Source organism: Podarcis pityusensis (assembly GCF_964106645.2).
Source record: "Podarcis pityusensis genome assembly, contig: HAP1_SCAFFOLD_141, whole genome shotgun sequence".
Lineage (NCBI taxonomy): Eukaryota > Metazoa > Chordata > Lepidosauria > Squamata > Lacertidae > Podarcis > Podarcis pityusensis.
In genome coordinates, this window is record NW_028293392.1 from 1 (window position 1) to 17,016 (window position 17,016).

General features: G+C 46.3%; 1 protein-coding gene and 1 long non-coding RNA gene across 2 annotated transcripts; one reads left to right on the forward strand and one right to left on the reverse strand.

The window, feature by feature from the left end:
- The first annotated feature begins 1,754 nt into the window (after nucleotides 1-1,754).
- On the forward strand, nucleotides 1,755-4,460 carry LOC308468996 (olfactory receptor 13H1-like). The gene has a single exon (XM_081024321.1). The coding sequence runs from the start codon at nucleotides 2,550-2,552 to the stop codon at nucleotides 3,480-3,482; it is 933 nt and encodes a 310-aa protein (XP_080880447.1). The 5' UTR covers nucleotides 1,755-2,549; the 3' UTR covers nucleotides 3,483-4,460.
- A 2,974-nt stretch (nucleotides 4,461-7,434) lies between these two features.
- On the reverse strand, nucleotides 7,435-8,150 carry LOC308468995. The gene is made up of 2 exons (XR_013981966.1): nucleotides 7,865-8,150; nucleotides 7,435-7,829 (listed from the first exon to the last, which is right to left on the reverse strand). It is a non-coding gene; the product is annotated as an uncharacterized lncRNA (long non-coding RNA).
- Between the last annotated feature and the right edge of the window lie 8,866 nt (nucleotides 8,151-17,016).

Sequence of the window (17,016 nt, forward strand, 5' to 3'; positions counted from 1 at the left end):
AGAACGAGAGAAAGATCAGGGAGAGAGGAAGAGAGATAGAGAGAAGGAAGTAAGCAGAGAGAGAGAGAAGGAAGGGAAGAGAGAGAAAGAGTGAAAGTGAAGGTGAACGATTTAGTTGAATACTGCTACTACACAGATACTGTGATACTACACAGATCCCTTGAAACTTTCAGTAGTTTTATCAAATTTGGTTGCTGTTTTGGGGGCGTGTCCCATGGAATTTCTCAGATGTTTCCTTGGAGAAGAACCTTCAATATCACTTTGCATTTATCTTGAGCTGAAACTAATGGCATCCTCAATCCTACCAACAGAAAATGTCCTGGTGTAACACCAACTGAGTCTGCCCATAGTTCAGGAACCTGAGTGAATTTATCTGATAGTGTAGAAGCCCAGAGTACCTCAATATTACTGTTGTGTACAATTATGTTCTAATGGATTATTGAATATTACTTCATTTGATATGTTGCTTATTTTAAAGTTATTATTTTATTATGACCTTGTTGTATTGGATCAGATTATAAGGTGTGTGATCTTTGTTGTATATTTCGTTGTTGTAAACTGCCTTGTGTAATACAGAAAGGAAATATACAAATTAAAAGTGAACTGAAATGAAAAAATAGAGGAAAGTCACATCAGGCCAGCTTCAACTAACCTGATGTGCCAGCAAAAGCCCATGCAAGGACTTCCGCTAGCCCAAAGTCAGGTTTCCCCATTCACCCCACAAGTACCTCTGCACCTCCATCATATCCATTCTGGAAGGTCAGGAGAACCCCCAGAACAGCATGGGGGGGAGATTGTTCCAACTGACAAAGTGCGATGCTTACACTGATGGAAAGATCATAATAATACAACACTGAAATATTTCCTCCCATTCTTTCAGTCTGTCATTGATATTTTAGTGCTGTAAATTTAAGAAGCTATTGAGCCAAATGTTTGGTACTTTTTTCATCAGAAAAAAATCTGATATAGCAATTACCAAATTCAAGGGTTCAGGAGTTCAGAACTTGAGTGAATTTCTGCAACACAATGTGCACTTTTAAGAAGCCTAGATAAAAGTCATATTATCCTTTTCAGTTTATGTTTGATATTTTGGTGTTGCAAATTCTTAGAAGTTGCTTCTAGCTTCTGCTCTTCTTCATTAATTATCCTCATGGGATGTGGTCCCTCTGGGATCTCATAAACAGTTCTGAATTTCCAACATAAGATCATGGATTTAAAAATGTTTGGAGATAATATAAATACTTTGGCAATACCATAAAAATGTAAATCTTAATTGGTTCCGACAAAACTATGTTTTGTTCTTAGCCAGATGAAGATTCTACAACACTAGTGAGTCATCTAAAGATTTAAATTTCAATAAGTAGGACTAAGTTAAAACGGATGTTTGCTGAATGTTCAAGCGCATTCACAGTGGAGTGATTTTTTTGAGAGGTAAGTGTGATAAAAAGTTTTGAAGATGTGTTTGACGCTTTTTCTAGTAAACAGTTGTATATGGTCTTTCAATATAGAAGGAGACCCTTATGGTAGACAGATATTCCATAAAATATAAGAGTGACGAAGAGTATCTTTTTGAGTTGAAAATCTACATGCACTAATTCAGGACCTAAAGAATACACTTAGAGATATTTTATATGGTTGCTTCATCTCCCCAAATACACTGTGATGCAAACATGTTGTTAGAGCCTTGTTTCAGATTATTATTATTATTATTATTATTATTATTATTATTATTATTATTGTTATTTACTGCACTTTCTATCTCTTGTTTTTGTGAAACACCTTCAGTGTGTCAAAGTCAAAGAGCAGGAGAAAAATCTCCTAAGGAAATACTACAAACAAACAAACAAACAAACAAATGTTTTAGTTTGCTCCTTGTGAGTAAAGCTAGCAAGTGTGAAAGGAGTGGGGGAGGTTTGGTTTGAATGCAAATGAAGAAAGGGAAAATGAAGAAAGGGAAAATGCAAATGAAGAAAGGGAAAATACCCTCTATGCTTTCCTAATTACACAGAGCCAATTGAATTTTTTAATCTGCTATCAAATGTTAGTCAGTTTGCAGTACAACCTGGTGAATGTTAATGTATCACCTAAATTAGATTATATGCCTGTTGTCTTTGTCCATGGAGTTTTCTTGGCAGGTATACTGGAGTGGCTTGCGGTTCCTGCTCCAGGTGGATCACGTTTGGTCAAAACTCTCCACTATGACCTGTCCATCTTGGGTGGCCCTGCACGGCATAGCTCATAGCTTCTCTGAGTTATTCAAGCCCCTTCGCCACGACAAGGCAGTGATCCATGAAGGGGATCTGATCTGGTCCATGGGGTCACGAAGAGTCGGACACGACTAAACGACCAAACAACAACAAAATTAGATTAATCAACAAAAGCTTTACATTTTGCCTTTCATTAGTGGCTGGGACTTAGTCATGATCTCTACACATGAACTTTTAATTTGTTTTCCATTTATAACATTTCACAACTGAGGAAATAAACAGAAGGGCTGGAATGTCGTACATGAGGTCCAATGATATTTGATATCACTTTTTACAGGTAACATGGAAGAATGGGGCAACACAACTGCAGTGACTGAATTTGTTCTAATAGGCCTCTCCAGAAACCCCAAAGCACGTGCTGTTTTGTTTATTCTCTTCTTGCTGATGTACGTGGTTGCTGTAGCTGGGAATGGACTTATTGTGGTGCTCATTGTGATGGATTCGCACCTCCATACACCCATGTATTTCTTCCTCAGCAACCTCTCCCTCATTGATGTTTGCTATGTCACCACCTCTGTCCCACAGATGCTGGCCCACTGCTTCACAGACAGGCCCACAATCCCCAAGGGCAGATGTTTTGCACAAATGAGCATTGCTCTGTTTTTGGCAGTGGCCAAGTGCCTTTTGCTAGCAATGATGGCGTATGACCGTCTTGTGGCAATATGCTACCCTCTACGTTACAGCTTAATCATGAGCCAAAAGTTGTGCATCTCTCTGGCAGTCAGCCTGTGGTCTAGCTCTTTCCTCCTGACCATTGTTCCCTTTTTCAGTATGCAGGCACGCTTGTGTGGGCCCAATGTGGTGAATCATTTCAAATGTGAGCTCCAGGCAGTGTTGAAATTGGCCTGCTCTAATACCCAAGCCAGTGGAGTCAGCATGATGGTAACCAGTGTCTTCACTCTGGTGTTCCCCTTCTCCTTTGTTTTGGTGACCTATGGTCGCATTGGTGTCGCTGTTCTGCGTATCCGCTCATCACAAGGCCGTAGTAAGGCCTTGTCAACCTGTGGTTCTCATCTGGCTGTGGTGGGAATTTTCTATGGCACAACCTTGGCCATGTACCTCAGGCCTCAAGCCAAAGTCACTGACAAGGAAAAAGTAATGGCTGTGTTTTATGGGGTCGTCACTCCCATGCTCAATCCCATGATCTACAGCCTGAGGAACAGGGATGTGAAAGGAGCCCTGTGGAGAGCAATTGGAAGGAAAGTGGAGGAATAAAGCACTTCAGAAATTAAATTCTATATTGATAGATAGATATCAGCAGGAATACGTAAAGTGTTTTGTTATTCTGCAAATGGGTGGAGTTCAAAGTAGTGCTAAGGAGATCATTCCATCAGTGTAAGAATTTCTGCTTGTCTGAAGGGAAGGATTTCCACTTCAATGTGCTTCTCTGGAGCAGAATGGGGGGGCCTGCCCATTTGCACTAGCATGAGTCATGCTGACTCCCACTAGCACAACTTATTTAATTGAATCTAGTCCAATATTTTTATTGCTGCTGGTGGTTATGGTGGCAATATAGCTTCTCATAGTGAGGAAAGGAAAATATTTAACTGTACCCCAAGCAGTTTACAAATCTAACTATAGGCATGGGCTGGGGGAACCTGTGGTCCTCCAGCTGTTTTTGGACTCCAACTATCATCAGTCCCAGCTAGCATTGCCAGTGTGATCAGGGAAGATGGGAGCTGTATTCCAGCAACATCAGGAGGCCCCCAGGTTCTCCATCTTTGCTTGAGTAAAAGAGTAAAAGGCAAGGAAAGGCAAGGATATTTACAGTTTCTTCTCTGCAGATTTCTTGACATCCTCTTTCCAAAAATTGTATGATCTCAGAAGCAGTTTTATTTTTTCAATCACAACTAGTAAGAGATTGGTTTTTGGTTTTTGGTTTGCTTTTCCTTCCTTCTTTCTCTTGGGGAGCATTGTTTCCTAGCTTGTCTTCAGAAATTCTCCATTAAAACACACTTTTTAGGCCAGCTAACCAAATGTTAAAAATTTAAATCACCATTTAAATCACCATGTTGTAGTATCATTTAAACTTGAGTGGTACATGATGTGCATAAAATGTTTTTTGTAAGATTAAACCATATTAAACATCTTTCACAGTAAGCAAAGTCCAACTCTTCTAGTTACCATGTGAAAGATCTATCACACAACCCTCAGAAGTACCATTTTCGGCCATCAAATAAATTATTTACATATTCAGAGTACAAACAATTTGTATTAAATTGTCTATGTATTAAATAAATTTATTATATATAAATATCTTCCTCTCCAAGTCCTTAGAATTATTTCCCTCTTATTTTACCTTTAGCTATGAATTCCTTGCTTCAGTTTCTGTTATTCTACCAATATGGCTGTGGGGCTAAAAGAGTATCAGTTGATTATATAGAATAGGTATGTCCAACTTCAAGTAGGCTGTGACCCAGTATCAAAAACTGGCAGTGATCTACCACACTCTTCCATTGTCATTCTTCAACTTAAACATATTATATTTGGCTGAGCTTATATTTGGCTTCCCCAAGGCCTTAGCGGAGGACCATGTCCAGCCCTGCAAAATGCAATATTGCTTCCCACTGCAGGAAGATGAGCTCCCTTTCCTGGGTTTAGGAAGCTGCCTTATACCAAGACAGACAGACCTGACAGATTGGCAGCTTCTCTCCAGAACTTCAGGCAGGAGAATCTTCCCAGCCCTGCCGGGGCCTCAAACCCAAGTTTGCATCCTTCCTCACACAAGCACAAACCGCTCCATGATCATGCTGCTCCCCTGCCCCATGAAAAGTTCCTCAAGGCAAGGTGGCGTGTCACAACCCCCACACCAGCTCCCTCCCAGGGCCCTTGGCACACATGGGAAGCCAACATGCCCCCCCCCAAGTTCAATTTCTCCTTTTACCAGACAATGAGTTCCAACAAAAAACAAAAACAGAACAGTTATACTAAAATTAATCTCCAACCAGATATCCATCCCACCCACCCCCAACAAAGCAAAAAAGGAGAAAAAGAAAGAAAAATTTAAAATGCCACCGACTGCTTAAGGACATTTTAAAACACATTAACCACTTGGAACAGGGAACAATAGCAGAACAACTTCCCACACTTCCCAAAAAGGTTGTTCCAAATGAGGGCCTGGGCCATGCCCCCTGGGCCATTTGGAAAGGCCTTGAAAGGGAGCAGGCCCTGCAGTCCTCACCACAGCCAATGGTCCAAGGTCTCACTGCCACAGGAGTTGTCAAGGCTGCCTCAGGTCTCAGCTCACAAAAGACCAACGCCAATCTCTTCTTATATACAAAAGTGTTTATTGCAGTTCATTGTTTGCTTCATATCCGAGGCGCCCAGCCCTACGTCTGTACGCTTAGACCGTTGAAGTCCCCTCTGAGTCAGTCCCTCCCCTGCACCAGTTTAAGAGCCTTGCGCTGCTCCACCTCTTTCTCTCTTTCCTTTTCCTCAGGGTCTTCCTGCCTGCTGGGGTTTCGCCCCTCCTGGATTCCTCTGACGCGCTATCCCCCGACTGCTCTTCCCCCCTCCTGCGGGCTTTAGGACCTGGCCCTTCCTCCGGGCTCCCTGTACTTCCGCGCGCCTCTACATTTGAACTTGGCGCGCGCGCCCAACCTCTAACTTTCCTTTTGACAGTTACACTACTCCCTTCACTACTCCCCTCCCCTTCCGGGAGGGTGGCTTGCTCCGACCTCCCTCCCTTCTCTGCTGCCGGAGCTGCTTCCCCTGATACACTGGAACCTCCACCCCCTTCGCTGCACTCTGGCGGGGAGGCTGGTCCTGACGCCCAGCTGCCACTTTGGGATCCCCCGCTGGCCCCCTGTTCCTGACACGTCCCCCCTGGGGCTCCCCTGGCCTTGACCACTGGCGCCCCCTTCTGGGAATCCTCTGATTCGCTGGAAAGACTCATGGAATCTCTAGAGTCATTGTCATCCTCTTCCTCGCTGTCCTGGGATTCATCCCCATCGCTCTCCATCTCCTCCCTACCCTGTGCCTCTGTCCCTGAACAGGAGTCCTTTTGTAGCTGGGAGAGTGAGGGCCTGGGCCAGTTGGAAAAGCATTGGCATTAAGAATGGCATTAAGAACCATCATCACTGTCATTAAATGAAGAGAGACTTTAAGGTTTGAGTACTCTTCTAGTCTTCTGTGAACCCCAAGAACTCCCGCTGCTACAAACCTTGAGGGGAAACAGCAGGCTGCTGGCAGAGCAGCATCCCCCACCCCCATTCAGCAGCATGGACGCACAGCCCTCCCGCTGCTTCAAAGATTCCCGGCGCTGCAGGGGGAAGCCGAGCCTGCTGGCAGAGAAGCGCAGCTCTCCCCACCGCCCCCAATCAGCAGCCCAGGAGCGCGGGGCATGGGCACACAGCCCTCCCGCTGCTTCAAAGCTTCAAAGCTTCCCGAGGTTGAGGGGGAAGCTGAGGCTGCCAGCAGAGGAGCGCGGCTCCCCCCCACCAAAGAGCAGCCCAAGAGCGTGCCACACTCCGGCAATTTGGCTCCAGGGACCACACATTCGCTCCATAAGACGCACAGACATTTCCCCTTACTTTTTAAGAGTAAAAAAGTGTGTCTTATGGAGCGAAAAATACGGTATCAACAAATCATGTTGATAATGGAGGCTCGCCCATAGGCAGAGGCACACTCCCAGGTCACTCCCACTCTGCCTTTCGAGATTGTGTGACACTGCAGTGAACTCCCCATACCCCACAGAGGAGCATTGAGAGGATTTATGCCTCATTTCCTCTCCTTCCTCTGCCTGAACTTCCTCACAACCCACAGAGGGCTACAAAGAACAACCACCGTTGACTCATTGATGTAGCCGGAAACCCCAAAAACAGTACTTCTGTCTTGTCAGGATTCAACCTCAATCCATTAGTCATCATCCATCCTTCAATCACCTCCAGACACAGGACATTCATTGCCAATAATTGGTTCTGATTTAAAAGAGAGGTAGAGCTGGGTATCATCTGCATACTGGTGAACACCCAGGCCAAACCCCCTGGTGATCTCTCTCAGCATCTCCATATAAATGTTGAAAAGCATGGGGGAGAGGACGGAGCCCTGAGGCACCCCACAAGTGAGAGCCCAGGGGTCTGAACACTCATCCTCCAACATCACTTTCTAGACATGACCCAGTTTGTGTTTGAAACAAAAAAGAAAATGATGACAACTGAAGCAAATATACTTTGTATACCTCACAATACACATGACACTACAATTTATTAAAAAAAGAAAAAGAAAGAAAGAAAAGAAAGAAGAAAAAATAGTTGAGGTTGCCGTCAGTCAAGCAAAGCGGGAGCCGCTTGCAGGGCTTTGCGCGGCTCTAGCTTTGCTTGCTTTACAGCCAGGAGGAGGGACTCTCTGAAAGTAAGCAAAGTGAGAGCCGCTTACGGAGGAGCCAGGGAGGGGGACGTCCGCGCGCTCTCTAAATGGAGCAATGAGGCTGCAGAGGGACGGCAGGGCACAGGAGGGCTTGGATCGGGAAAGATAAAATTTAAGCAACCAGCAGCAAAAAAAAAACCCAACCTCAAGCTCTGAGCCACGAGCGCAGTGAAAACCAGGAAGTAAAAAACAAGGCTGGGGAGGGCACGGGATGAGGGAGAGGGGAAAACTATGCAAATCCGTCTCAGCTGTTTTCAGGCAGGATAGATTTGAGCATTGTCTGGGTCCTAGTGCCCCTACCACTTTTTTGTGCTCCATTCTATTGCTGCTGGTGGCTGCTTATCACTCAAACTGAACCTGATACCAGTAGCCACGTGTACAAACAAAGTAGAAGGCTGCAAGGAGGAGCGCTTTTACACAGCTAATAGCAAATCCCCTGCAATCCAAGTCCTCCTCACTTGCTCAAATCTATTCTGCTTCAAAACAAGGAGCGGAAGGAACAGGCTGCAAACTGTTAAATGGAAAAAACCCCAGGCACAGGGCAAATACCTTAAGTATACCTTTAAAGCAACAGTGCTCTTTCCCTCCCTCCTCCCCACTCAGCTCCCCAAAAAGCTCCTTCAGTGTGGTGTAGTGGTTAAGAGCGGTAGTCTCGTAATCTGGGTAACCGGGTTCGCGTCTCCGCTCCTCCACATGCAGCTGCTGGGTGACCTTGGGCCAGTCACACTTCTCTGAAGTCTCTCAACCCCACTCACCTCACAGAGTGTTTGTTGTGGGGGAGGAAGGGAAAGGAGAATGTTAGCCGCTTTGAGACTCCTGAAGGGGAGTGAAAGGCGGGATTTCAAATCCAATCTCCTCCTCTTCTTCTTCTTCTTCTTCTTCTTCTTCTTCTTCTTCTTCTTCTTCTTCTTCTTCTTCTTCTTCTTCTCCTCCTCCTCCTCCTCCTCCTCCTCCTTCTCCACACACCCCACGCGTGCTCCTTGTCCCTTGAGTGCTTTTCCTTCCCTCCCCACTTAAAACGTGGTTACAAAGCACCACATGGATCCTCAGGATTTTTGCACTGGGTCACCCCAAATTCACCATCAGATCACATAGCATGTCCATGGCTACAGCCTGCACCAAAACACACACATGCACCCACTGTTTCATGGGGCCGCAATGGCGCAAAAACGTGGTTACAAAGCATGGATCCACATGGATCCTCAGGATTTTTGCATTGGGCTACCCCAAACTCACCGTCAGATCACATGTCTGTGGCCACAGCATGAACCACAAAAATCATGCATCCACTGTTTCGTTTAGAATGTTTTTTTCTTGTTTTCCTCCTCTAAAAACTACGTGCGTGTTGTGGTCAGGTGCGTGTTATAGAGTGAAAAATACGGCACTTAAAAGAAATATTTCTGGTCTTTTTAAAAATGTTATTTTAAATATTTTTTTAAATTCTTGTATACATTATTCAAAAATTCTCAAATTTCTACACAGTTCCACCACATGTGTAAATAAGACCCATTTTCCTTATTGCATCTCCAACATAGGGGTGACCTGTTTTTATACATTTTGGCAAGTTGTACGGATGTTTGATGCCACCTGTACATCGCCTTCATAGTATTTTCCCTAAGATTATAACAGGCCGTAAACTTAATGTCTTCTTGCCATACTTTTTCCCATTGTTCCATAAGAATGTTGTAACCTAGGTCTTGCACCCATCTTACCATCACGGTCTTTACCTGTTCTTCTTTTAATTCCCATTCTAATAATAGGTCATAGACTCGTGAGATATATTTTCCTTTACTTTGTATTAGTTCTTTTTCAAATTTCGATGTTTCTTTTGCAATACCTATTTTCCTGTCAATAATTAATCTTTGATTTACTTGAAAATATTGCAGCCTGTCTTGTCAGATATTCCTAAATTTCTTCATACTTTTTTAGGGTTGTCTCTTCCTGTTTTTCTTCTAACATTACTCGGTATGTGGCCCATACCCCCTCCATGTTCTTTTTCTTAACTGCCATTGCTTCTGTTGGCAACGTCCACAGAGGTATTTTTGGTTCCAATATTCCAATATATTTTATCCAGATCTTATATAATGATTTCCTTATTAGATGATTCAGGAAACCCCTATCGACCTTCACCCTCTCATAAATTTGATAGGCATACCACCTGTCAGCGCTGCCTCAGGTCCTAGCTCACAGAGGACCAACGCCAGTTGCTCTTTATAAACAAAAGTCTTTATTGTGGTTCATTGTTGGTTTGACATCCATGGCGCGCAGCGCTACGTCTGCGTCCTTAGACCGGCGAAGCTCCGTCTGACTCCTCCCCTCCCCTACACCAGTTCAAGACCCGAGCTTTGCTCCACCTCTTCCTCTCCTGCTTCTGCTCCTTTCTCCTCCGGGTCCTCCTGTCCTCTGGGGTTACCTCCTTCCTACTTTCTTCGGAGGCAGATTCTTCTGACTCCTCCCCACCCTTCCGGCGGGCTTTAGGACCTGGCTCCCAATCCGGGTTTTCTGCTGGCCCGCGCGCCTCCACATTTGAACTTGGCGCGCGCGCCCAGCCGCCTACTTTCCTCCTAACGGCTACACTGCTCCCCTCACTGCTTTCTCCTTCAGGGAGGCTGGCCGGACCTGCTCTTCCCTCCGCCCCTCCACTCTCTGACGGAGGCGTGGTCAGTCCAGCCTCACTCTCTCCTCCTGCAGGAGGCTCTTGTTTTAATCCTTGGGATTCTTCCCCCCCGCTACGCTCTGGTGGGGAAGCTACCCCTGATTTCCAGCTGCCGCTTGGAGACTCCCCACTGGTCCCCCTTGCCCTGCCTCTGGGGGCCCCCTTCTGGGAATCCTCTGATTCGCTGGAGAGACTCATGGAATCTCTCTGATCACTGGCATACCCTCCTGAGCTCCCCTCAGATTGTTCCCCTTCGCTCTCCATCTCCTCCTTCCCCTGTGGCTCAGCCCCTGAGCCCATGACACCACCCATTTTGATTATTATATCCCTCCAAATCCAACGCATCTGAATCCAAAGACTGGATGTTGAGCCATAGAAGACCTGTGGCTGCATGGTATTGTTCTAAATCTGGAAGTGCAAAGCCTCCTCTCTCTTTTTTATCTGTTAATAATTGGTATTTTATTCTCGGTTCTCTCTCCCCCCCCTTTCCATATGAATCTTGCCATATCTCTTTTCAATACCTGAAAACACTTCATCCCTCCCAGTATCAGAATTGTTTGAAATAAAAAGATCATTTTGGGAAATATATTCATCTTAACTACTGAGATTCTGCCCCATAGAGAGAGTTGTAATCTTGCCCAGTTTTCCATATTTTCCTTAACCTCTTTCCATACTTTGGTGTAGTTATCTTCATAAAGTTTAATACCCTTTGTTGATATACAGATTCCTAGATATTTTACCTTGCCTTTAATCTCTGTAAGCTGTTGTATTTCTTTTCGCCCCCCTCCGTATTTAGATTTTTAGTTAATGTCTTAGTTTTTTGGTAGTTTACCTTCAGGCCCACCACTTTTCCATATGCTTTACTTCCAGCGCTGCTGAGATACTTTCTTTTGGTTCTTGTGTTGTTATTATCAAGTCATCTGCAAATGCTCTAACTCTATATGGTTCCCCCCCCCAATTGTAATTCTTTTTATCTTTTCAAACAGGGGGCAAGAATTGAAAATTCTTCAGTCAGGTTTCCATTTATAATTAACCTTGCTTTTTGTTGTTGGTATATCGCTTCTATTGCCTTTCCCACTTGCCCTTCTACTCCCAATATTTCTAGGTTTTTTTTCATAAAATGCCAGGAGACATTATCAAATGCTTTTTCTGCATCCAGCAGCAAAAGTGCTGCTTTTTTATCAGTTTTAAATTCTAAATATTCCAAAATATCTACAATATTTCTGGTGATACTCGAAATTTGTCGACCTGGTAAGAAACCCACTTGATTGGGGTGTATTAATTCTTTTAATATCTCTTTTAATCCAGCAAAAAGTTTATAGTCACAATTTAGTAAAGATATTGGTCTGTAGTTGGGCATTAGTTCAAGATCTTTGTCTGCTTTGGGTATTAATGTAACATACGCTTCAGTCCAGGATCTTGGTATTTTCCCATTTTCAAAAGTTTGGTTCATTATTTCCTGTAGCGGGGCTAGTAATATGTAATGGCTTGGCTCTCCCACAGAAGCGAGACACCGGCAGTAATTATCTCAGGTTTATTGCTCAAACACATAAATCACTCCAGAGCTCCTTCACTCAGTGTCTGACTCCAAGTTAGCACTTGCCGAGTCTAAACTCCGCCCCTTCCTCTTCTTCCAACAGTGGAAAAAACCCTTTCACTTCGGGGGGCCCACTGGGGGGGCGCATCAGAAGATGGCTGACAATAACATCTCTCCGACCCACACGAGGTAATTTGGAGGCTATGATGGGAGTAATTAGCCTCCCTACCCCCCCCAGGATGGTGGGGGGGGACTGCCCTTGCCTGCTGTGTCCCATACCACCCCCAAATTTGTGGGGATGGGGGCACTAGGCCCAAAGCCCTCCTGTGGGATTTCGGCGCTCCTGGACGCCGCCTCTGATTCGCGCCACTAGCTGCAAGAACTTCAAAAGAAACAATTTGGATGAAGGAATGCACATATTTCGAGGAAGGAGGGGGAGCAAAGACTGCTAACAGAAGAGATCTCTGATAAATTAAGACGAGTCAGAGGAACAAGCATAGATTATGAGAAGATACGCCTAGACTCGGTATGGCAAAGGGGCTGATGGGGGAGGGGGAAAAAACTTTCCTTTCTTTCTTTTATGTGATTAAACAAGAATCCCCCCCCCTCACAAGTCAGGAATGTCGATTTAAGGACTTAAGCTGTGGATTTAAGGCTGTGTGGAGATAAACTTTCAAACCAAAGCATGTTTTAAGAAGAGCGTGGACTGTATAAGGGCTTTGGAATGACGCAGTTAAAAATATCGTCGCCATATTGGGAAGTTCTGTCGGAGGACTTAAGTCTGAGAGGAGAAATAGAGAAATAGAGCTGTTTTTATATTGTGGATGAAACTCCTCAGAGGGACTTAAGATCGACAGTTCTGTAATTAATGATGGAAAGAGCGATGTTATTTATGAAGGCGATGTTATATGGAAACCATCTCGATTTGAGGATTGGAAAAACGGAAAAATTCACACAGGATTATTATTGGTGTTTATCGGCTTAAGGAGACTATCAGAAGAGATCATAAAGAAAAAAGAGAAAATATATGAACAAGATGTGATGTGGAAACAGGAAGATAAGACTGGATAGAATTATGAACTCTGTTTGGACTGATTTGGACTGATTTGGACATTAACGCAGTAGCAAGAAGATGATCAGAATCCCCCTTTGGATCTTGAAATATGGGTCCCCTCAACAAAAATTTGAAATTCGGCTTTGTAATTCGGAATTTATGTGATGTGATTTAATTTGATTTGATTGGCCGGTTAATAAAAATTAAATTTTTTTTAAAAAAACCTTTCACTTCCGCTCTTTCCCCCTCCTCTCACTGACCTTTTCGCACCTTCGAGTTTTTGGGCTAGCTATTCCCCTTCTGTCTCTGAGCTATCTGCTCCTTGCTCTCTGATGTTTTCTGAAGCTATGCCACTCGGCTTCCCCTCCTCCCTCTCACATTCCAGTTCACATTCCAGTGTCCTTATTTCCCTTGGCTTGCTTAGATTCCCAGCCTCTGTCAGCCCCGGAACGAAGCTGACATAATATTTCTTCTAACTTTTTTGTAATATTCTATTGGCAGTTCATCAGGACCAGGTGTTTTACTTGGTTTTGTTTTTTTCATTACATTTCTGATTTCTTGTACGGTTATTGGGGTATTTAACTTTTTATTTTTTATTTTATATTGGCCACTATTTGATGTCTTTTTAGATATTGTATAACTCTTCATAATATTTCACAAATTTGTGCGTTATTGTCTTTGGATCGTCTATAATTTTTTCTCCTATTTTTAGCCTATTTATTCATTTTTCATTTTCTTTAATTTCCAAGCCAATTATTTGCCGGGTTTATTAGCAAATTCAAAATTATTTTGCATCCAAATTCCTAGTTCCCATTCTGGTTTTAATTGAAGTAAAATCGGATTGTGGTCCCAAATTGTCTTTGTTAGGATCTGTGTCTCATGTATTCTCCCCAATAAATCTGTAGATTGCCATATGGCATCAATCCTACTTGCCTTTTTTTTTTAATTCTGAGAAATAGGTGTATTCTCTTTTTAATTCATGTTTGAACCTTCGGGAGTCTTTCAGATCTAAACTTTCCACCAGTTTAAAAAAGTTACTGGGTAATTTCCCTTGTTTTCCCCTGTTTCCTGATCTGTCCAGTTGCGGATTCACAACCCCATTCAAATCTCCAATTAATATCATTTTTCTTCTGTATATTCCAGCATCTTAGTTTCAATTTTTTAATCCCCCCCCATTGGGTGCATAGATTCCTATTATGTAGATTGTTTCCCCTTGATATTTTATTTTGAGTATTACTGGTCTCCCATCTGGGTCTGTAAATAATTATTCTGGTTCGAGGTGGGGCTTAACGTAAACCACCTGTCAGAGCTGCTTCCAGATCCTAGCTCACAGAGGATCACGCTAGCCAGCGATCATTAAATAAAAGTCTTTATTGAGTTACAGTTTCCATTCTCAAGCTGCTGCGTGCAACTCTACGTCTCATGGTTAGATCGGCGAAGCTCCATCTGAGTCTCCGCCCCTTGTACACCAACTTAATATCCTAGCCTTGCTCCACCTTTTCCGCCTGACTGTTCTTCTCTGGGTCCCTCTGCCCCCCGGGGTCTCTTCCTTCCGGGATTCCTCTGACACTGACGCTGACCCCCCTGACTCTTCTCCCTCCTTTCGGCGGGCTTTAGGACCTGGCTCCCTTTCCGGGCTGCCTACTGCGCCACTTTCCTGTGCATTTGAACTTGGCACGCGCGCCCAACCTTCCACCTTCCGTCTGACCGTTTCTTCGCTCCCCGATGGAGGTGTGGCCACTCCTGACTCGTGCCCTCCCCCCTGTTGTGAGCTGCCAGCGCTTGATCCCTGGCGCCCTTCCTCTTCCCTGCTCTCTGGCGGTGACGCTGGTCCTGATTTCCAACTGCTCCCCTCTGAGTCCCCTCTGGCTCTATCTTCCTGGGGTGTCCCCCTAGGCTCCCCCCTTGCCCTGGCCACTGGTGCTCCTTTCTGTGAATCTTCTGATTCACTGGAAAGACTCGGAGATCTCGGGTCGTCGTCATCACTCATCTTTTCTTCTGCCTCCTCTCCCTCGCTCTCTGTTTCCTCCCTTGCCCTTGCCTCTGCTCCTGAACCCCTGACATCCATCCCCCCCTCGAAGCCCCCTCTTCCCCCCTCCCCTCCTTCCGGTGCGGGATCTGGGTGCTGCCGTGTCAGGGGGACGAATGTCGGATACAGTTCGCTTCCCGTGGCGGGCCGCCATCCGAAGTCTTCCGGTTCTTCCTCCCTGCTCTCGTTGACGACGGTCACCTCCGCTTCCATCTCTGTGCCGCCGTGCTCGAAACCCGGGTCGTCCCTGAAAACGTCCATGTCCGTCTCTCCCTCGTTGCCTTCTGGAGACGTTGCTCGTCCTGGACCCTCCAGCCACCTTCTGCGGAACTGCTCCTCTGGTCGATCATCCCACCAATACGAGGGTTCTGAAGCAGATCCCGAGGGTGACCCCTCCGGGGAACGGGCGTCTCGTGTCGGTTCCTCGTCCGAGTCGAACCCCCGGAACGTGCTGGCTGAAAGCGTGGGCGTGAAAAGCCAGTCGTCGAAAAAGTCTGCTGGCATTGGCCTATGTGGGAAGAGGGCATGAAACTCTTCTTTGAGCAGAGGTTCGTCTAAAGCGTAGCCCGGCACCCAGCTGTTGGCACTGGCCAGGGTGCCCTCCTTGGCGAGAAGGTATTCTACCCCCTCTTCCCCCATCTGGAGTCCAAAATCTCCGTGACTTCGTTGATGCGCTCCTCCTGTGCCACTCCCCCTTGCCCGGTTCTCTCTCGGAGCGGACCCGGTGCCGTTCCTGGTTCCTGAAACTTGTGAGGTGCCTTGTAGGGAGTGAGCACCGATCTGTGGAACACCGGATGCATTCTGGAACCCTCCGGAAGAGCCAGCCTGAAAGCCACCGGGTTGACCTGTTCTTCGACTTGGTAGGGCCCCAGTTGTTTATGCCCTAGTTTCTTCTTCGCCAACGACCTGGCCGGCACTGCGTGGGCTGCTAACCAGACCCAGTCTCCCACATGGATCTCTTCGCCAACCCTTCTGTGTTTGTCCGCTTGTACCTTGTATGCGTGTTTAGCCAGCTCCAGGTGCCGCCGCAGCTGATCGTGGACCTCCTGCAACTCCGACGCGAACGCATCTGCTGTCTGCGGCTCCCCCTCCCCCATTCTTTCCAGTCCCGGGAAGGTTCTAGGGTGCCTCCCGTTGTTGGCGAAGAACGGCGTGACCCCCGTGGACACGTGCTTCGTGTTGTTGTAGGCGAACTCGGCGAGAGGCAGGTAATCCACCCACGTCGCAGGCTGTTGATTCGCATAACATCTCAGGTACTGCTGCATGATGGCATTGACCCGCTCCGCTTGCCCGTTGGTCTGCGGGTGTCTAGCCGACGCCAGGTTGATCTTGACGTTCAGGAAGCCCATCAGCCTCTGCCAGAAGTTTGAGATGAACTGTCGCCCTCGGTCGGACAGAATAGACCGCGGCAGACCGTGAACCTTGAACACGTGGTCTATGAACAGTTTGGCGGTTTGTTCCGCCGTGGCCACCTTCGCACACGGAATGAAATGTGCCATCTTGGAGAACAAATCCACCACCACCAGCACAGCCGTCTTGCACCTCGAGCTGGGCAGATCCGTGACAAAGTCCAGGGCCACTCTCTCCCATGGCTCGAACGGAGTTTGCAGCGGTTCCAGCAGTCCGGCCGGCGGTCTGTGCACTGGTTTGGACCTCTGGCAGGTGTCACACCTCGCCACGTAGTCCGCGACTTCCCCTCTCATTCCGGGCCACCAGAAGTCTCTGGCTACTAATTCCACCGTCTTCTCCTTGCCAAAGTGCCCGGCAGTGGGCGCGTCGTGCAGCTGCTGCAGTACCTTGGCGCGAAGTTCGTCTCCCGGCACGTAGATGGCCCCTTTACGGATGAGCAAACCATCTCGCAGCTGGAACTCGTCGGTCGCTGCCGTGCCCCTGTGCACCTCTGCCATCTTTGCTTGCGCGAAGGAGTCATCCTGCAACGCTCGTCGCACCGCATCCAGGTCAACTGTTGCCGCCGCGCACGCCCACACTGTCGGTGCGAAGATGTGCATGGCGGCCGCTGGCGTTGCCTCCTCCAGATACTGTGGCTTACGGGAGAGAGCATCCGCCATGATGTTGGTGTCCCCCGGGACATACTCTATTCGGAAG

Bases quoted from the DNA above. Each gene is read 5' to 3' on its own strand.
- LOC308468996 (XM_081024321.1), top strand. From the start codon at position 2,550: ATGGAAGAATGGGGCAACACAACTGCAGTGACTGAATTTGTTCTAATA.